Here is a 23,322-nt window from a genome sequence, read left to right on the forward strand (position 1 = left end):
GTAATTTCAGGTCTGTGGAATGTAACATCATAATTTTTAAGATCACAGAATCTACGTACGATCATAATTTTGAGAGCTCGGTGCCTCTCTCTTCTGTTACGTCATACGTCGATTATTATCGACGTGTTAATGGCGATGGGTCGAGATACAACGGAGGTCTCAGAGGGATTCCTTTAACTAACTGTCCATTCCTCTTCCCCATCAGTGAAAGCTACCAATGTACATTTATTATTATTACTTTATTAACACCCTTTTAGGGGCTTTTACATAGCAAATATTATATATTAATACAGTACATGATTATTATACATAACTAAACTGCCTCAGTAACAATCTTTTGTATTTTTGTATTAGTGATAAATTAAAGATGTTCATGGACTCGGTATAATTATTCCCCTCCATAAGTATTCTGGGCAATTAGGATTACATATGGTAGTTAGTACCATAATGTTCATTGTTCTGCTGCTGAGAATAGCGCTATTTCCTCTTCTTTGGTTACATCTGTCGATTATTAATATGTTGACTATCGATTATTACGTAATCAACGCGTCGCTTTCGAGGTACGAGTAGGTATGATCGCCCTGCTTAACTGACACCAATACTTTTTTCAAAACTGACATAAATTAGACACAAATTCTAGGTATGATTCCGGGGTTGAGATTGCCTTTGCATCCCCTGTTTCTGTTACTTGGTCGATTATAAACGTGTCGATTATCGGTGTGTTGATTGTCAACGTATTGTTAATCGACGTGTTGATTGTAAATTAGTCGATTATCAACGTGTCGATTATAGGTGTGTTGATTGTCAACTTGTCGATTATTAACGTATTGTTTATCGACATGTTGATTGTAAATTAGTCGATTATCAACGTGAAAATTATCAAATTTCGATTATCAACGTGTCAACTATCAGCGGTATGCTTTTAAAATAGATAATAGAAACAAGGAGACGGGCTATAAACCACTATTATTATGAAACTACGCGCACAAAAGTATAGCTGATGTCGTTCACCCGGTGACCCATACAACTGCAAATCTTATCTACGTCTACTCACAGCGGCGCCTCGCCTTCGTTTCTACTTACACACCAACGACATTTGTCGTGTCTCGGCATCAGTCAGCACGCTCCCCTGCCATATCTCCCTATGTTTCTATTATCCATGCCTTTAACTGACTTAAGTTGGGGTGTTTCACATAAATTCAAATGTCCAGCCAGCGTCAACAAATTTTGATCAGCACAAAAACACAACTGTCATGTTGTTATGCTTGTCAGCTTATCACAATTTTATCGAGCTGAAACTGAAATCGATCTTGTACGGGGACCTTTTAAATGTCAAAAAACATTAATTACATTTGAATTTGTGCAAATCATCCCAATCCAACTTTCCATTTCCTCTTGAGGATAGGAAGCTGCCCGTGTGCGCCCTGATGCGCGCCATCTTCTACACGGGCGGGTTCTGCATCCGCACGACGGGCACGCAGACCACGCAGGCCGAGGCAGCTGTGCTGTGCGTAGCCCCGCACTCGAGCTTCTTCGACGCGCTCGTGCTCGGCTTTGCGCGCGTGCCGAGCGTCGTCTGCAAGGCGGAGGCCGCCACGCTGCCCTTCTTTGGAAGTACGAATGTCTGCTAAAACTGCCCGCCTTGTTGCTTGCTCTTTTGTGGCTGTTTGGTTTGTTTTGTTGTGATTGCCACTTGAAAAGATCATCAGAAAATAGAAATCTCTTTAAATGCTTAGTTTTTGCTTTCCATGCCTCTTCATACTTTCATCCTACTGTTCTTAAACTTATTTGTCTCACGTAGCTCTCTGTCGAAAGTGCATTTGTTAAGATCTGCCCTCCCGCTAACGACCATTTGTATTAGGTAAATTTTATAACCTTTTATTTGAAAAAGATGATCACCGATGTCGTTGCAGTGATCAAATATGGCAGGAACCACGAAGAGTGGAGGAGGCTTGACAAATAAGGAAATTGGAGTTGGGAGTCGCGATCCTTCCGTTGTATCATGGTTCCATGACAAATCATAACACTTTTGAAAAGCGATGTAAAGTCATTGATGAAAAATAACTAGCGTAAAAATCTAACCTGGTTTTTTTCATCAGTGTTCTGATTTTTCCGGTTACCATATAACAATAAACTTTTGTCGAACACTCAGCATGACGAAGGCATAGCGTACTTAAATACCAATCAGTGTTAAAAACCAAATCAATTTGTATTGCAAAGGATTTTTACCGAAACTTTTAAAAATTCTGACGCTTTTTTCAAGTCTTAAATGTTGTATTTGCAATTCAATTTAGTTTTGCTTTTATGTTACAATATTATGTTTCTGCTTTCAATAATACTGTTAGTTTGTTTTAATGTTATCCTTAATGTATTTCATTGTAGCTTTCTTTGCTTTTCTAAATAATTCATTACCTTTTATAGTGATTTATTTTTAGGGTACTATCCCGTGTTGCGCTACCTCTTTCTGTAGCCAACATTTCGAACAACATTACAGTGTCAATCATCAGGACAGATGTGAGAGAGAGTGACAGATGATGGACACTGTAACTATGTACCTACACCTCGAGGCAGATGTGAGAGAGAGTGACAGATGATACCCCAAAAGTACTTTGGCCGTGAAGATCTCATAGCATAACGTTCATTACCTTGGTTGATCTCGCTATCCCTTATCCCTATCTTTATAGGTTTATTATTGTTTGTGTCGGTTTTATTACCTTTGTGAATCTTTTATTTAAAATTCAACATATTGTTTGCCATTATTCATTACTTGTTATTATTACATTTATTACATTACATGTCAAAAACATCATTGACACCTTTTTTCACCCTAAAATAATAATCTCCATCTATATAGCATACTTTTTTTAATAGATATTTTGTTTACTTTTACAGCTAGCAATCAATCACTTTGTGGTTATTTGTAATTATAATTTGAATATAATTATTTTTTTGGAAACCACTTTATTAAGTATATACCAACTAGTTTCGGTTCAGACATTAATTTTTACACCCATAAAAGTAATTTTATAAAAATTATCATATTGTTTATAATGTATTATTTACGTAATAGATTGGGATGATGCGTTCGACGACTAAATCACTGATGTGCGCTAACTGTTCGTAGATCGTATTTTATTACGGTTCAGTTGCATTTTTTTGCCTTTGATATGGACTGCTTTGATTCAGGTTTTAATTTGATCACACTAACCGAGCCCGGCCATTAAAGTTTCTTATGCGATTTTAGAGTGCTCCAGTTCAATATATTATCCAATCACTCTGCATTAGCTGTGCTGTAAATAGAACTACATAAGTTGTTTTTTATTATAGGAGACGGTTGACGTAAGTTACCGTGAGCATCCTGTCTCCCATTTTACCTCATTCCTTTCACAGTAATCCGGTCTCTTTTATAAAGTTTACCAGGGTTATATCGGATATGTGGCTATGTCTTTTGGTTCTTCAAAATGTCTTCCCAGGTATCTGAGCCTTGTTCCCAACAGGGCGGGACATTGGCACCAAAGGTGAATTAGAGTTGCTTCATCCTCTTCACATTTCCTGGATCAGTTGGTATTTTTCACATCCAACAACTGCATGTGTCTCCTGAGATGGCATTGTCCCTTTAGTAGTCCTACCAGTTCCCTCAGTGAGTTTCTGTCCATATTAAGAAGTTGTCTGGTTCGCCTTGGGTCTGGCATTCCGGGTGCCCTTTCCCATTTCTCCCAGTGCCGGGATTTGACCCACCGTTCAATATGTATTTTGGTGTGGCAAGCTGCTACTCCTATAACCGGCTTGGATCCCGCAAGTGATGCTTTCACCCCCTTTCCTTGCTAGTCCACCAGTAGATAACTTGTTACTTCTTGTGGTTAAATTTATCAATACAGTATTTCATTTGGTAAACTTTTTTTGCGCTACGGTAAAAGTTCCGAAATTGGCCAAAATGAAAGGCAGCCGTTCGCAATATACTCTAATTGCTGAATGCTTCTATGCACCGAAGGTAAACATAAAAAACATTTTGTTGGTTACTATCGATTTACAGCTCAATTATAATCGTCATGATGGATTCGTAATTTGACCCGTTATGAACGAGCGCATGATACAATTTTATGAAATCGTACTTACGGGTTTATCATTGTACTCGTGTATAGCCTGTTGATTTATTTATGTTTTTTTAATGAAATTTTCCATCAATTTGCATAATACATAAAGGTTATCTTCGACTCACTAAAAATATATTATATTTTCCGTGCAATTTTATATCTGCTATTTAACAAATTCATTATTTCATGTCGAAAGCTCAATAAGTGTTATTGCAGAGCTTATCTATCTATCTAATAAACTTCTGATTATGAAGCCTTTGTGTACAACGTTATTCATAAATATCCCACACCGTACCTATTTTTGTTGCGTGTATCTTTTCATTATGACAAGTATGTATATTTCTCATAAAGTTTCTAATTGAATGGTGACTTCATTGTTTATTAATCATTTACCCTTTTAAAATAACTTTCACTCTCTGTTTATCTTTTACAAACATATCACATGCCTAATCTATATTTAAGATTGCTACTGTTATTTATTAATATTTATTCTTTTTTGTTCCCCATTAAAATAATCGGTATAATTATAGTTTTTCCAATAAGTTATGATATTATTAAAGTTTTTGCAGCTCTTGTAAACGTTGTCTGTAAGACGATTTGTATGCTTTTCTGATTATTTGTGCATATGTGCATCACGTGTCGTGCACGTTCTCTTACAATCTCTTTCGTGTGAATGTTTTTAAGCGAATGTTCTACTAACCACTAATAACCTTTTTATTGCATTACCCCATTACCATTACCTGTATAAAAACGGGTGCCTATTTTTTTATAAATGATGCTTGTTAAAAACACACTACACACCGATCAATAATTTCGTTCATATCTCCCTGACTGATTGAGACCACAATCGCTCACTCCAAATTTGCAATTATTATTTTATCATTAATATTTAATTAAACTTCGCAATGACATACTCGTTGAAACAATGTGCTGAAAATGCATAAACATAAAATCAAACAAAAAGTTTCAGCCTGGATCAAAACAAAAGGTATAACACAATTTTTCCAGAACTTAATAAAAACAAACCATTCATAACCCAACACCATTTTTTACATTAAATTATATTAAGAATTTGTTTTTCTTGTAATATTAAATATTTTTTATCTAATAAAATAACGTCGGTAATACGTTGTAATACGCATTCCGATGAACACCTCAGCAGAGCTTCTCATGGTTAGGTGTTCACGAAAACAAATACCATTTACAGAACTCATCATTCCTACCTTACACTTTACAATATAAATAATGTAATATGTAATACTATTTTCGCTTGATTTAACTGTAAACTCGATAGAAACAATTATTTCTACTTTTTACATAAGTTCTAAGTAATTGGATTGAAGGAAGAAAGCGATAATTATGATTCTGCCAATAATCTTTTGGATTCGGTAATCCATGTGAAATATTTATTCTAATAAAACTGGTTTTCTCTATTCCCATTTCTCGGAATAATAAGCAAGCAGCGGGTTGGGTCGGATCTCAGATCAAACTATTTACTTTCTACAAGCCGTATTTATAATAATAGTATCTTTGTAGTCGGATACATCGTGACCAACCTTTCCAATGTGAACTTAATTGATTTTATTATTTTTAAATTTATTTTCTACAATTTTGGTGATTTTCTCAACTACCATACTATGCTCATTCCCGCATTATTGTAGTCGTACACGAGTTATGTAAGAATATCAAAATAATATTTTGTAGAACAATAATAAAACATAAGGGAAAAGGAAATTGTTTTGGTAAAACAAAAATTTAAAAATGCATATTATTATAGAAACCAAATTAGAATTGTGTTTCTTTATTCATAAAAATTTAAATGATTGCAGTTTTTTGTTTTCTACAGCCACCATACTAGGCACATGCCAGTATTATGGTAGCCATATTTCTTTAGATTACAATGTTAAGATGTTAGGATATACATAAATAAGAGAGAGAAAAAAATATATAAAAATAAAAATAAGAAGAAAACATATGAATATAATGGAATAAAAGAGCAGTTAATTTAATTTAATGACACGAGACATTATTTGCAATAGTTCCTTCCCTTTACCAATAGCCTGAATATTTTTTATATAAAGATGTTCAGTTTCCGATTTTCTGGTATCTATATTGAGTGAATTGAATATCTTGGGAGCAATATAGGAAAATTGTCGCTGGGCAAATGCTGTTTTTGTTGGAGGAATTACACATTTTAGGTGTGACTAGTAACGCGTATGAATATTTTGTTGTGTTTTTTTGATGATATTTTTTTCCATATGTACATATATAAGAATAGTCTTAATGTATAATTGACAGTAAAAAATATATATTAATATATAAATATATATATATATTTTTTTTTTATATATATCTTAATGTATATTTTCTATAAAAATATTTTATAGAAAATAGAAATAAAAATATTAAAAGAAACATTAAAATAAATGCAAAATTATCCCAAATTATTATAAATCACAATTTTTTTCTTTAAAACAGTTTTTTTTGTATTAGGCAATTCACCCTAAAGAGAGTGCTATGTTTAAAATAGGTTAATCTTGGTACGTACTTATCTAGAAATTTATTTACGGTCACATGAATTTAGCGATATAATAAATTAACGAGTTAATTCTTTAAAGAGGGCTCGCCTCCTTTCAAATAGCCAATGTTAAACACAGATAGTAAAAAAGGATATAGAATTGGTGATTAATTTTGGGTTTTTATGACCTGTTGCGCTTCCTTCTTCTTTAGCCAAAGTTTCGGACAGCGTTAGAGTGTCCATCATCAGGGTAGAGTGTCCATCATCAGGGTAGAGTGTCCATCATCAGGGTAGAGTGTCCATCATCAGGGTAGAGTGTCCATCATCAGGGTAGAGTGTCCATCATCAGGGTAGAGTGTCCATCATCAGGGTAGAGTGTCCATCATCAGGGTAGAGTGTCCATCATCAGGGTAGAGTGTCCATCATCAGGGTAGAGTGTCCATCATCAGGGTAGATTGTGGCGAAATTGATGTACGTAGGAGTCGTACAAGCGTTAATCCTCTTAATTTATTTTTTTTGTTGTTGTTTAGTTTTGGTTTCTAATACCTGATACCGAGATCACTACTAAGCTTAGTCCCGTCGGCCACCTTAATCTTAACAAATTTAATCGTTCCTCGCAAATTCAATTGCACATGCTTTTGTTATTTTGGATATTTTGGAATTTACAATTGGATTTGCGTTTCTATTAGTGGGATTTTATTATGAACAATAATTCGAATAAAATACTTATTTGCGGGATACGTTCACAGTGAAACTAGCTACCAGACTTTACTTAAGATTTCAATAATATTTTTAAGATTCCCAACTGCCTGGAGTAGGGCTATATCATCTCTTTACGAAAGTAGGGAGGGGAAATAGATGAAGTGGAATAAACCAGGGGCTCTATTCCTGAATCGAGGGCGCTCGTAATCGCCGTCGAAAGTACGTTCGTTGGTCGTCGTTGCTATTCCCGAAATTGGTCGAAGGTACATACTTCGACGCCAAACGTCAAAAGTCATTCCACACAACAACTACTGGGTATAACCAGTAGAAACAGGGCAGCGAGTGGTAGGTTGTTTCTATGGAATTGGCTGTCAAAATCTAGTCTAGCTGTCAATTTTTTTTTACCGCGCGGATTCCGCAAATGTAAAAGTGGGTGAAAATTTCCCACTTACTAAGTCTTTATCGGAGCTTACAAGCTCAATTAAGAGTTGCTTTTGGCAATTTGTAATATGTCCCGCAGCCATTTCTGTTTTGAATAACGAATAACTGTTGTCTGTTTGACAGTCACACCATAGAAATCCCAAAAACATCAGGAACATAGACAATATTCACAGGGGTGCCAATATAATCATCTCTTCTACCAACTTCGACCGTTCGACGCTCAAGAATACGTAAAATTGAAACATTCGAAAAAGTTAGCCGCGACGACTAGTAGTTTTTCACTCGAAGACGGCGCAATATAAAACGATTGATCGTTTAACTCCAGAATCGCAGGCCAGGGAGAAGAGAAAGGTTGGCAAGCAGATCATGCCCGAGATATCCATTAGAGAGTTTTTGCTGATTCATATGGTCACTCAGATGGACGGCCAAGTTCGACATTCACTGCTGATAATTAACTAACTTACTCCCTTTTCGACGTTAGGTTAGTAAACTAGCTGAAGTCCCCGGCGTTGCCCGGGCTTCACACAGAGTTTTTCGAAATCAGATGTAGACAGTAATTTTCTACTCATTTTGAACGTCAAGTATCCAAAATTTCATCAAGAAATATAAAAATTCCGCTTTAAGGGGGTGGTTTTTCGAAATCTCATCTCATCAACCTCGGAATAAAACTGAAGATTTGTTTATAAAACAAACTCACACGGGACACTCATCTTTATATATTTAGATTGTATATAATATCTTAGGGCGGCGTATTAAAAAAAAAACAGACATAGCTAGGTACTGCATACAAACATGTATTACTTTGTATAATGACTTATTACGGTCAATGCGATACACGTTTGTATTATTAGTACCGTAATCGCTATAGTTAGAATGTCAAAGACGTGACTGATAATGGTACGTAGAAAACAAACTTATTGTTCTCGCCGTGATAATATATAACACTGCCAACTTATGCGATATCTTTATAAATATTTAAATAAGACGGCATACAAATGGATATTATTTTCACCAATGGTGCCATCGCGTTCAATGGTAAATATATTTCTACGGTGGTAACCGTAATCATTAACGTTAGAACTTCAAAGCCGTAAATAATGACACGTAGAATACGACGTTTTTTGTTCCCATGCCGCTCGTTTTTTTAAAAATAAGTAACCTAATTTGATAATCGTACCACGTCCAAGAATAAGGTAACCTTGTTAATGTTCAGTACAGGTGTGATAAATTGGCAACATTCCAGTTCTATTCACTTATGTTTTTTTTTTAATTTTAAGGCGTCATTCATCAATACCAGTTTTAATGAGATTGTCGTTAGGGTGATGCATATTCTGAAATGAATTAAAATTCGGGAGTGGCCACCTTTTTTTGCGCTAGTCGCGATTCGCGATATATGGTTGAAATCTCCTCGTCGCATTGGCCTAAAAAATATAAATAAGCGTATTTTTTATTATTCTGACAAGCTCAGGTCCAATTTTAAAAAAAATGATTGAATAATTTTCAGTTTTTTAAGAACTGAATTTAACACACTATAAAATAAAATTTAAAAAACTGGAAATAATGTTTGTTTGAAATACGATACCTCAAAGCATTTTTACAAGCCTAATCATGTTTATGCTGCATAAAAAATTTCTCTATCAAAATTTAGGCAAATATGTGTGTGCAATTTTTTTTTCATATTTCAGAAGTTTTTCGGGTCTTACAATTTTTACATTTTGTAGTAATGCAGATAACTAAAATGCATTATGCCATAAAATTAATATTCCTAAAATATAGATATTGAAGTTCTCTATAAAGTGTATGTGACATTGTACTCTAAACTCAGCTAACTTGTGGAATATGTATCTCTGTGGAAACGACGGGACACGTTGCGCGACGCCTTCCGACATAATAGCGCCGCGGCGCCGCTATGAATGTCAGAAGTGGCGTGACCAGTCGATAATGATGTGTGTGTGTTGTGTGCATTGCTTGCGACCTTACTACGCTTAGTGGTCACTAGTCATACGATGCAGGCATCTTCAACACTCATTCCCAAACTATTCAAAGCTGTTAAATATGAACTCATTGTTATTAAATAATGAAAATCGTCAAATTTAATAGCAATATTGGAGTAAATCTTTCCCATAAACATTCTAAATTTAAAACTATTAGCTCTTAGAGCTCCCGCAGACGAGAGACTTTAGACGCGGAGACAGTTGAGTTGCAACAGATGCGGGCATAAAAATCCATTTCGGTATATGTATCGGTAGTTGCTATGGGCGCACACGAGACTTTTTAGTTGCGGCTGCCGGCAACCGCAACTTTCTCCACGGCTGAACGATTATATCTAAAATTTTTGGGGAGTGCTCCGAATTCAAATATTACACATACTTCCACATTTCCTCCAAGTCCTTCATTTTCAAGTTCTGTGAAGGATTTAACATGTTCTGTCAAGCAAATATTTTTTTTTTTTATAACAGAACTTAGATAGGACTTTTGCAGAACCCGAAAATTAACGTTAAAATTTGATGAATTGTTCAAATTCTCCGAAACAACCCGTCCTTAGACATTACTAGTAATTCTAATAGAACCATTGTTCATTTTCCAAATCTTCTTGTTCCTCAATCCTGCAATTAATACTTAGACGAAATAGTTGCCGTAACTAAAGTCTCTCGCGTACACACTCTATTTGAAGACGGCGTGACTGCGACGAAATTGTGGTGCAATTAAAGTCTCTCGTCTGTGGGCTGTCTTAGTTTTATTATTTTTTGTGTTCTAGTTCCTTGAAAGTTGCACCTATCAGATAATATCTAGCCGTATCTCAGACTTAACTTCCTCCTGAGTACGCGAGTGTGACTACAACAACAACAAAAAATCATTATTCAACACATCGTTTGACATTCCTTGATTGTTTTCACGTCCGACATCGATGAGTACATTATTAATTTCAATTATTACAAGGAGGGTTGTGCCTTGTAATTTCCTATGAAAAATTAATGTTCTTCGTTCATGTGATGGGAAAATAAATTATAGGCTGGCCTAGGCCACTTCATAGGATAACAATAGCCTTCTGTCGCCGCCAATGTCAATATTAAACATTGCTTTTATTAAACTTCTAAAGAGTAGGGTCTTATTTAAACTATACATTATTCATAGCAGTAAATCTGTTTCTTTCAAAGCCGCAAAAATATTTTAAAAGATCACCAACTAAAAATTGAGATAATGCAGCATATGTTTTTGAGATCAACAAGAGTAGCATAGCAAAGACAATATTTATGTCGTTAATAATCGAGGAAAAAATACTGGTCCCAAATGGGTCCCCTGTGGAACACCGCTGAATGTTACAAATTGGTATTAAGTGTATTTAATTTTGATATTTAGAACCGATATTTTTCTTTTCTGTAGATAACTTTAAAACATATTTAAAACGAGAAAACTTCTATCTTATATGAGGTAGTGTAGTTTATCCCGGTATCTCTTGTTAGCTTAAACTTTTGTCCTTACGATAGAGAAATATTCTTCCGACACTATTCCAAACTTAAAATATATTTTGTGGTTAAAACAAAATATAACCTTTTAAGATGTCGTATTTCTTGACTAGCTGACGTGTTCCCGGCGTTGCCCGACTTTTCTCTACTTTCTATAAATATAATAAGCAAATATTATATATTATACTAAGACTTCCGGCAGAAATTCTCTAAATGATAGTGAACCCTATCAAAATCCATTGCGCAGTTTTGAAGAACTGAGCGCATAAACAGGTAGACGCGGAAAGTGGCTTACTTTTATATTATTTTAAGATTTTATCTATTTTTTTTAGTCCTGAATAATTGTATATTATGTAATTATTTTATGTTATGTTATTTTATTCTTTGTAAATTTGGTGGCGGTTTTAGTTTAGTGATTTGGTATTACACCACATACATAATATCAATATGATATTACTTATCCTTGAAAAGGCCCTTCGCAAACTACTTCCTCCGGAACCCCTTGATTCCTCCCATTCAAATAATTGGAAGCCTTAATCCCATATACATAATATTATGCCTTCACTTCAGCCCTTTTCTTGGAGCAGTATTAAATCAGAAAATTGAGCTAATATGTTCAGTCGTGTTACTGATTAACCAGGTATCTTTTTCAATGAATAGGCAATTAATTATAACTACTATAATAATTAATGACGAGGACTACTTACTCTAAAATAACAGCTTGTAATAATGAAGCAAATAATTGATTAACTAAAAGTGATAAAGCATGCATTGGTAGGAAATTTAATCAAACTGTGAAAGAAGAAAGTTTTACACATTATAATATAATACTACGTTAAAGCGCCATTTTCGAGAAATAACAGTTTACATAAGGGATCTGAAAAAAAGCTAAAAAATATTACTTAATTATTACTAAAAAAACACGCGAAAAATTGTTTTTAATTTTTATAAGAAACCGGGTTGTGAATGAGTTTAAAATTTATGCGATTCACTGTCAAGAATTTAAAAGTAAAAAATACACACAATGTCCATTTTTAGGTTTCGAGTGTCATTCAGATATTGTCGATTTTTTTATCCATCTTATTTCATGTGGGAGTTTATTCCAAACCTTAACTTAGGACCTGATAATCCGAAAGCCAACTGTAATAATGTCCCAGTTTCTAGAGATAATGTAATTTGTAAAAAATGTGGTGTTGGTTAAAGATGATTGTTGTAGCGTCGAAAGTAGTGGATTGTTTGGTGGTTGGATAAAAGAATATAAGCCGAAGGAAAAAGTTTTGATTTTGTAGCCAAACTTGGATGGGTTTGTACAAAGGGATACCCCAGCAAAGGGGCGAAGATGGATAACATGCCTGTATAACTCAATTGGTGGTTTAACAAAAAAGCAGGAATATAACTCCTGTGGTGGTTGAAGGAAAAAATGTTGAACTTAAATGGTCATTGAACAAAAATATGTACATAATACTAATCTAACTCAAGGTGATTAAAATCCAAATAAACTCCAGTTGTGGTTGTGGAAACTGGACATGTGTATAACTCAAGTGATGGTAAAAAAGGCATTAAATATCTATCTCAATTGGTGGTTGGATGAAGTCCACTGATGAGAAACAAAGTAAAATGAAGTTTATGTCTATTTGTGGTTGAAAAAACATTAAAAAAGTCTAACTGCAGTGGTGGGCAAAGTAGAACCATAACTTCCAACGGTGATTAATGAAAGGGGAGACAAAACACAAGCGGTGGTGGAAGAAAGGGGATGTTCAACTCCAGAGCAGTAGTTGATCAAAAATGGATAAAACAGGAATTTAACTGTTGACCATTTGTACCCAGAGCGATGCGGCCGGTCCTGTGCACCATCGGCAAGTGGTCCTACCTGGCGGGGGGCATGGCCATCACGATCAAGGGCAAGCAGGTGAGCCGTCACGAGGCGCCCATCCTGGTGGTAGCGCCGCACTCCACCTTCCTGGACAGCTGCATCGTCTACGCCACGCGCATGTCCTCTGTCATCGTGCGCCGGGAGAGTATGGACAACTACGTTGGAAGTAGGTTCAACTGATTGCTATGTAGGGGGTGACAGTGAAGGACAGAATAGAGGAATCATAAAATACATCCAAATCTGTAATACCACCATAGGAACATGTGACATTAGTCTTGAAAAAGTTATCTTCATAAGTCGTCTAAATATTTATTTGGTTTCTCACTTCCACTTCATAAGTCTTCTAAATATTTATTTGGTTTCTCACTTCCCGTCACTATGTTACTTTTTTAATAACATTATTGTTGAGTTCTGATTCCGTAACTAGCATGAACGAATTATGTATAAATAGTGAGTTAAAGACGTATGTAAGTAAGTCTAAAGTTTTTGAAAGAGAGTACGAAAACAGTGTGCAGTATATTTGTGAATACTTGAAGTAGGTGGATGAGTTTGTGCATAATAGTACATAACCGAGAGATTGGAAGGCTGATAGAGATATTGAAAGAAGGGTAAATGCAGGTGGACTGAACGTGGTTGTCACTAACAAAAACTGTCCAAAGAAGCGAAGCTAGCAGCCCACAGTTCTGGTACCTACCCTGATATATGGCAGTGAGAAAAGGAACTGGCAAAGGAAGGATGAAAGTAGACTAAATGCTGTAGAAATTAAATCCCTGAGGCGTATGTGTGTAAAATCATGTATGTGGTAAAATTTTAAGCTGTAATATATTTTTTCGTTTTAATTAGGTACCTACTTTGTTCGTAGCAATTATTTTTTACGATCCGTTAACAGAAGGTATCACATATCTGTTTTGATGTAGGTTCAGTACATGTAATCGGAATATCTACATCCAAAATTGCAATCCTTTTTTACATATCACACTTTACCAAATGAGTTTCTTGACTACCACTTTTAATTTCTAGCTATCACACAGCTGCCTATCTGCAGGCTTTATGATTAATTTTGAACATTTCCGAGCATTTAGAAACATCATTTGGATTTCTAATTCACTTGAATAAATTTGAAAACATACTTAGATTATTTAGAGATGGACATTATGATTAATGCGAATAATAAATAACTCCAGTATTTTGCGATGTACGCGCAGATAACACTAAAAAATATACCACTGCTAAACTTATGTGCAAAACTAGCAGAGCTTTAGAATAATATTAGTTGTGATTTAATATTAAATTACGAAGTATTTATCTCGGCGTCACACATGCTGCACTTGATGTAGTTTCCGTGGTTAATAATTCAAGCATAAAATTAACTCAAAACATGTGCGTTTTGCCTTCAAATTACCTTCGCAATCAATAACACTACTAACTTTACCTAAAAATTTCTCATTTTGTCGACCTTTTTCCAATTTGAATTAGCATAGTGTTTTAATAACCAATTAGGTCTTCCAATTAGATGAATTAAATGAAATTAGAAAGATTAAAAAGGAGAGTATTTAAATTTTATAAAAAATTAAGGCATTTAATATGTATACAAGTCAAAAGAGCCCAAGCGACGGATGACCTAAATCGGATGCACGCTATCGTCGACCCTACTGCAGTGTGAAATGTACGAAAACGTCAATCAAATGAAAATTATTTGACAATATGTGCATGTTTTTAAGTATCTTGTGGACCCGGATATTTTGTTTATTAAATCAGTTCTTATCAATACAACAACAACGACAACAAAAACTTCCTTAAAAAATACGGGCTTGGGAGGAATACACAAATTTCTTTCCTCCAGTTTTAATTTATTTTTATGCAAGACTACATATAGTATCAGTGAAAAACTTAAAACGGTCTTAAACCAGGCTCAAGGCCGGCTTTACGGCCGAACGTGCAATAATCTAACCATTAACAGCCATTGTACTTGCCAATGACTAAATAAAATACTAAATATATAATAACATTATTTACTGAAAATAAGAATTACATATTTTTGAATTCTAGAATGTTACCTATTTAATAAATTTTTTAATTAATAAAATACGTACAATAATTCAGGTTTTACAATAATTAATTTGTTATTTTATGAATTAAGATTTATACTACTCTTCCGTGAGATGCATTTGCTTGTGGATGGAAGAGGAGTGTACATTTGAAAAAAATACAGTTTAACAATATATTACATGCATAATTTAATTTGAACAGAAATTATGCATGTATTATATTGTTAAAAAAATACAGTTTAACAATATATTACATACATAATTTCTGTTCAAATTAAAAATTAAAAAAATAAATAAATATATATATATTTGTAGTTAATGTTTGTTTGTTTAACATTGTAATCATGATCGTGAAACTAAAAGCCACTCATATTTATGTTTTTAGAGAAGAAAAGATAATTGTGGACGTAAAATAAAATTTTACCGGATTATTTGTACGATTTTCTTGTTCAATAGGGGAAGCTATTTTTTTGTTTGTTAAAGATATTTATTTATAGATTTAAATATTTGTATTTTATCGTTGATACTTCTGATTTCTTCTGGTAATTTATTAAAGAAATATTTTTCATATTGAGTATATTGGTGTTGGGCAAAATAAGTGTTGAATTTAGGGCACGCCAATACAATATATTTATGTCTAGTACGATTTTCATTTACAAAGAGTTTTTTTCTCTTTTATAATTTGGATAATTGAATTGTTCACACGCATATTGTTTAATTGTGTCTGCTTTTGCCTTTGTTGATCTTCATCTTAGTACCTACATATATAAAATATTAACAATCATTTAAGTCAGTGACAAAGTAGTTTATTTAATTAAATTATCAATAGTTACCTTTTTGTGCTAATGGGAACAATTCTAATCTAGTCTAGCTTCTTGTAAGTACTTTTAAAATATATACTTGAATATTTCAGAATAAATGGTCGCTTTAAGGGTAAACTTAAAAGAATTCGTAATCTAGTCTTTCATAGATGGCGCTCATGTAATTATTTTATCCACAACTTTTTTGTAAAGTTTTATCTTAAATGCTGTAACCTTCTACATACATATGAAAAAAAATTTGTCACCGTAAAAAAAGAACTAATAAAAAGGCTAATGTCTCAACACCACAACATTGATTATTTTGAGCTTTCGATAGTAATGATTGGGTCAATTTTAAATAAGATATTACTGATTACAGAATTGATAAATTACACGCAACCTGTTTACGTGTGGAGAGATGACCCCAACTCCCGTCAGAACACCATCCGGGAGATCATCGAGAGGGCCACTTCACCTGATTGGCCGCAGGTGAGACATATAATATTATGCTCATAAGAGTTCATTGGCAAAACAGAAAATAAGACTTAACTTCTAATTTTATCATGTTCCATTTTGTAACTGTTCTGTTTTATCCGGTAACCCATTCTAATTGGCTATGGGGAGGTTAAAAGCTCGGTGGACCCAGTAAAGCTAATGTTTCCTGAAGGAAACACTCTATCTCTTTCTCTACTCATATCTACAGGTAACTAAATGAAAGGTAGAGAGAAACTCTTACAATTTTTTTAAATGAGATGTGTACATTTTCTAAAAATGAGTTTTTTTTTATTTTTAATTTACTCAATTAGGTTCATAGAATTTTTTAAAATAAAATTAGAGTATATAGATACCTACTCCACTTTCTATTTAATTTATCCAATTAGTTTGTATCTACCAATGAAATGTGATTGAAGATAATTACTACATATAAACATGACGAACGCAAGAAAGTGATTAAGTCCTTTCTTTTTAAGTTTTTAATATGTAGACAGCATGTATAAAATGATTGATAATTATTTATACCACATTAACCTCATCTGGTTGTCACATAATATATGTGAGCCATAAAGTTTTACTAACACATACATTGTGACAAAATGTGACATGTGGTTTTTTGTTGAAACCGATCATTGTGATCTTATTTTATTCATCGGGTTTATAATGTTGCATGCATATAATGTTAATGCATGCGAAAATATCTGAATTCCAGAAGAATTGATTTTCTTTTCAAATTTTTATAATATAAGATAACTGTACAAAATAGTTCAGTGACAAGAGACAAAACAGAACATTATAATATAAAAGGTTGTGTTCAGTTAGTTTAGATAAGGTTAAGTACTTTTAATTCCGTAACTTTTTAAAGTGAAACATCTATTGACGTGCCTAGGGTGTAAACCGACTCTTGTGTAGCAAGCGTGGCAAGACGGGACAACGCTCTTACATGGCACGATGCTTTATTCAGCAAGCCTCATAAAGCATCGTTCCATGCAAGTTCCATTACTGGTTGGCTCTTTCTGCCCGGCTGCCAAAACTATGTGCGGTATATTTGCTTCTATTCTCACTAAAATTGGCAATGAATCTATTGTAAATGATAATGATTTTTTAATCTATCTATAGTATAAATATAAAATGTAAATGTAAGTTTGTTCAAAATCTTTAATCTCCGAAAGTTCTTGACCGATTGCTTTGAAGTTTTGACAGAATGTTGCATTCGAATAAGCGTGTGTTTTAATACCTATATAATATAGATGTCACCTATGACAGGTAAAAACATGATTTTTTTAAATACAGCGCCATATGTTGGACAAACATGCGATTAAAAAAAACACAGAGCGAAATGTTGGACAAACATGCTTTTTAAAAAAAAACACAGCGCCATATGTTGGACAAAAATGCTTTAAAAAAAAAACAGTGCCATATGTTGGACAAAAACGCTTTAAAAAAAAAAAAACAATATAAAAAAACATATGTTGGACAAATATGATTTTTTTTTTTAAGTGCCATGTATTGTACGTAAAAGCAACACCCGCTATTGTTTCTCTATCTGCACACACGGCAGAGCCACAGCAACGCGTGGCGGTGTGCAGCTAGTATGTAATATATTTCTCTGTGTACATTTCAATAATAATAAAGTAATTGTTTTATTATCAAAAATGTAAAGACTTTTTTACTTGCCAGGCGTCATTTGAAAGCTATTTTTTTTGTGTTGTCCCTGTTTTGTTTTGACACCCTTCTGTTTTGTCGTGGAACCATACATAAAATATAATTGATAATAAAAACACAAATGAATATTACATTTGTGATTTCAGATTCTCATTTTTCCTGAGGGGACTTGCACCAACCGATCTTGCCTCATCACCTTCAAGCCGGGCGGCTTCTATCCAGGAGTACCAGTTCAGCCAGTAACAATCCGCTATCCCAACCACCTCGACACTGTCACCTGGACGTGGGAGGGACCCAGCGCGTGAGTCACTCCTCATTCGCTTCAACCATAGAATCTCGGCCCATCAGCGATTGAATTTATGCTGGGTTTGATCAGCCGTCATATATAACAGTCATCAAAATGAGCAAGAAACCTGACGTGCCGAGAGCGAAGTAAAAAAAATTTATTGTATTGATGGCCAATTTGATTACAATGTATATTAAGCATTACAATAGACGGATAACCATTCATTGGATAATCGACACCTCTTCCATAGGTCACCCAAAGTGGTTCGCTACTTTTGGTGACTTAGCAGGGGTCCCCTGGTTCATGGGGTGAGGTTTGGCGGTGGATGCATATGCCCATCAAGTGTGTGGCGGTCTGGATCGGGAGAGTCTGATTTCATCTCTCTACTCACCACAGGGGGAGGAATCCGTCACTCCTGGACATACTGTCCCCCAGATTCCATCCCACTCCTCATCCCCTTCTTCCTTCCCAGTACCTCATCTTCCTTATAATTTTCTTAAAAGGACTTCCACACAGCATCCCCACAGATAAATAATTTCTCCCGGGGTCTCCTGTATGGAACTAATATAAAAAATTTAAAAAAAACAATGTTAAATCTGACAGGGTTTTCAAACAACTTGGCCTTAGGCCTGGTTGTTTTGTTCCTTTCCTGTAATACATGGTTCGACTCGCAGTTTTTTCTCCTACTATATGCAGCATAACATGAACATTTTTGACTAAACGTAGTGAAGTCCTGTTTTAACTCAACTGTGTTTGTGCGTTCCATTTCCGATTTCGAAAATCTGCTAAATCCACTTTATTATTCAAGCAAGCCTTACTTAGATTAGATGACTAACTTTGACTAGGAGGCTAAGTTTGACCTAGCTTTTCAATATGTTCCAATCTGCCTAAATAAAGTTTGATAAAAGAATTATCATTGTGATGGCATCGTTTCTTACATTATAAAACTTTTTGACGCAACTATCTTCTAGTCTAGCATCGATCAAAATATTAGCTACAAAATGGCCAGTTGCATTTTTTTTTGCTTTACAAAATTTCACAGGTACGATTTCAATTATTTGACCATCAATCAATATTCAATTCAAGTATCTAATGTAGCAATTGTGAGGTACTTAGCTTAGTGAAACAATCATAAAACAATATTGAGGTGATTTGCAATTCGCTCACTACTCGGTTGTTTTTCTGGAATGTTGCCAACGGTATCTGATTGTATTTGCAATGACAAAAATACTAATCAATCAGTTCGTCTGACTTATAACATTGGGCACTTTCACCTAATCTTGTTGTAGGTATCTACATGACTTTTTAAGTGAAACTTTTTGTCACGCAAAAATAATGCAACTCAAATAATAAACATGTTTAGTGTCCATTGATTGCACACACTTTTTGCACTGTTTTTGTTTTGAAAACGTTAAATAGTTGGACTAATGAATTATTCAATACAACCATTTGTTAATATTTTTGCTTATTAACCCCTCCAGCCTCTTAGGGTCATATATGACCGGGTGTCCAGATTTTATTAAATTTTTTTTTTTTTTTCTATTATGCAGAAATACATAATTTTTTTGACGTTAGAAAGATTACTAATAATTCATTCCAGTTTATACTGGAAACCATTAATAAAATCCTAAAAATAACCAAAATGAATAATTCACATTTCGCTCCGCTATCGTAAAAATCGGTTTAACTTTAAAAATTATTTCTTATTTTTTATTATATGAACGAGATAAAAGTGAACTTACAGTTTTCTTATAAATTCCCCAAACAAAACGAATGTGTTTTCGAAATATCGAGTTCTCTCAATTTTTCTAAGATTGGAGTAAAAAATCAAGTAAAAATGTGGTTAGCGTTTTTGAAAACATTTTTCACATTTCATATTAAAATTTATTATTTCGAAATAGTTATGTTTATTTTAAATGCAAATGCCGGAAAGATAATTTTATCTAGTTTCTAAAAAAGTATTTGTTTTTACAGAAAATTAAAAAATATGATGTATATCGCGCCTTTGAAATACACAGAAAACATTGCAAACTGAACAAATGTGATGAAAGTACTGAAGTGTATTGTCGTGATTTTTTTTTGGGGTATTATGCCGTGTTGCGCTTCCTTCTACTTTGACCAACATTTCGGACAGCGTTACACTATCAGTTATCTGGACAGATTTATTTATTATTTATTAACGCCCTATTGGGCTTTTACATAATAAGTTGACAGTATATGTATATAAGTGTAACATGTACATGGATAAAATAGCTAAATATAATTTATTCATAAGGTAATTAGAAAATAATATGGTAAAGTAAATGTATGAAGGTATAAAAAAGTATGAAGGCTAGACCTTTTTTTTTAAAGCTAATAAATACTACAAGTTAATACTTAGCAAAAAGGTCTAAAATTAGTTGCCTTTTGAAACTCTCAAAGTTATTAACACCAAATATGTCGATAAGTTTACAATATTTGTTTGCAAGGTGATGAATTCTTGGAATTGGTGAGTACAAAGAGTAGTTAGTATTGAGGTTATTGTTACATTTAAAAGTGTCTATGCTTCGAGTTTGTCTGGCAGGTACATTCATATAAATTAATTCCAATAATTCAGGGCTGTCAATGAGAGATTTGATAATTTTGAATAAAAATAATATATCAGTTAGAACTCTTCTATCCGATAGTTTGAGAAGTCTGGTTTCGGTACGTAAGTTATTATAATTTATAAATTCGATGGGAATATTCATTTTAAAATTGATGTACCGAAGAAATTTATTTTGTACCTTTTCTAAGGCTTGAGAATGGACTTTGTAGAACGGTGACCATACTGTTGAATTATATTCTATTTTACTTCGTACTAATGAGCAATATAAATGTTTTAAAGTTAACACATTTTTAAACTTTGCCCCCATTCTCAAAATAAAACCGAGCATTCTCATTGCATCGCTAGTAGTTTCATCGATGTGTAAGTTAAACTGTAGACTTTCGTGGAATAAGATACCGAGATCTAGAATCTGTGAAACTCGAAGAAGATTAGCGCCATTAATGAAATAAGAAAAATGAAGAGGATTTTTACCTTTGTAAAAACTAATAATCTGGCATTTACTAATATTTAGTTGCAAATCATTTTCTGAACACCAAGCAAATAGTTTATTCAGATTCGACTGCAAAATAGCGCGATCATTATCATCTTTAATTATTCTGTAGATCTTCAAATCATCAGCAAATAACAGAACTTTGACTTTGCTAAAAATATTTACTATGTCATTGATGAACAAACAAAATAATATTGGGCCCAGATGAGATCCCTGCGGTACTCCACTTGATGCCGCAAATTTGTAAGAAGTGAATGAATCAACCTTTACCGCTAAGTACCTTCCCAACAGATAACTCTTAAACCATTCAAACATGCTCCCTCTCACTCCCAACAATTTTAATTTACGTATTAAGATTCTGTGGTTTACTTTATCAAATGCTTTACTGAAGTCAGTATATATGGAGTCAGTTTGATATGATGTGATAAAGCCATTAACGATATCATTAGTGTATAATATTAAATTGGAAAGCGTTGATCTTCCTTTAATAAATCCATGTTGAATTGGTGAGATTACTCGTTTAAATTGAGATATCAACTTGTCTAGTACTAGGCTTTCGAAAAGTTTGGGTAAAGTAGACATTATGCATATTGGCCTATAATTTGTTACTTCGCTCTTATTTCCTTTTTTGAAAATAGGCGTCAAATGACTAAACTTCCAAAGGTCAGGAAACACACCTGATGAGAGTGACTTCATAAATAACTTATGTATGGGATGTGACAATGAATGCATACAATTAACTAGGAATCTAGGTGGAACTTTATCGGGTCCTGAGGATTTGCGGGAATCGAGACTCTTCAGCTTAGACATAACGTCCTCTATAGTTACTGTACAGTCAGATATATCAAGGTTTTCAACCAAATTAGAACAAGAGTACTTACTGTCTACACTATTACTAACATATACACCACCAAAAAACTCAGCAAACAGATTAACAGTTTCCTGTAAATTTTGTGATTGTTTACAATCGAATGACATAGTACTAGGTATATAAGTTCCATTTTCTTTTTGGGATTTAATATATTTCCAAAAGAAATTTGAGTCCTCTATGAGAGAGCTTTCGACAACACTCATGTAACTGTTATAACATTTAGTAGAGAGCTTATTACATTCTGCCCTCATTTTTTGAAAGGCAGTATAATCGATAGCCAGGCGACTTTGTTTGAACCTCTTGTGCGATATTTTTTTGACGTAAATTAAGTCAATCAGTTCTTTTGAGAACCATTTCGGAAATTCAGTTTCCCTATAAACTGTCAAAGGTACAAAATTTTTGATTGCAGAATTAACAATGGAGTAAAATTTTACAAGCTGTACATTAATATCAGCATCAGTATCTAAAAATGACCAGTCACTCTGTTTAAGAAAGTTAGAAATTTGAACATAGTCTGCTTTTTTGAAATTGCGAGTTTCTTCTATCTTTTTTACAGTGGGAATTGGTTTAAGATTAGACATACATATTTCTAGTGGCGGATGGTAAACATCGACGGGCAAAAGTATTTCTGTGCTTCTCACAACACATATATCAGACACATTAGACAAGACCAAGTCCAATGTACGGCCACCTATGTTATGAACACAATTACACTGAGTTAGTCCCAAGAACAGGGCCATATCTCTAACTTCACGAATTTTAACATTGGAACAATAATTGTCAGTACTTATATTACACCAGTCGTAATGTGGGAGGTTGTAATCACCAACTAGAAGTAATTTTGTATGAGGGTATTGGGCGCAAATTGATTCAACCTCTTCACAGTGATTGCTGTAGCATTGAACGTCAGAATTTGGAGGTAGGTACGCACATCCCACTATTATTTTTCCGCCAGAAGTGTTCACTTTGACAAAAATTTGCTCGA

General features: G+C 33.9%; 1 protein-coding gene across 1 annotated transcript in view; it reads left to right on the top strand.

Moving 5' to 3' along the window:
* LPCAT (lysophosphatidylcholine acyltransferase) overlaps positions 1–23,322 on the top strand; it is a 117,953-nt gene that overhangs the window by 75,327 nt on the left and 19,304 nt on the right. The window contains exons 3-5 of the mRNA XM_089633580.1: positions 1,406–1,614; positions 16,323–16,432; positions 18,250–18,404. Of these exons, the coding sequence (XP_089489706.1) occupies positions 1,406–1,614; positions 16,323–16,432; positions 18,250–18,404 (474 nt within the window). The remainder of the gene's footprint in view (positions 1–1,405; positions 1,615–16,322; positions 16,433–18,249; positions 18,405–23,322) is intronic.

The sequence above is a fragment of the Hesperophylax consimilis genome, chromosome 7 (assembly GCF_061612785.1).
Source record: "Hesperophylax consimilis isolate HC1 chromosome 7, BYU_Hcon_1.0, whole genome shotgun sequence".
NCBI lineage: Eukaryota > Metazoa > Arthropoda > Insecta > Trichoptera > Limnephilidae > Hesperophylax > Hesperophylax consimilis.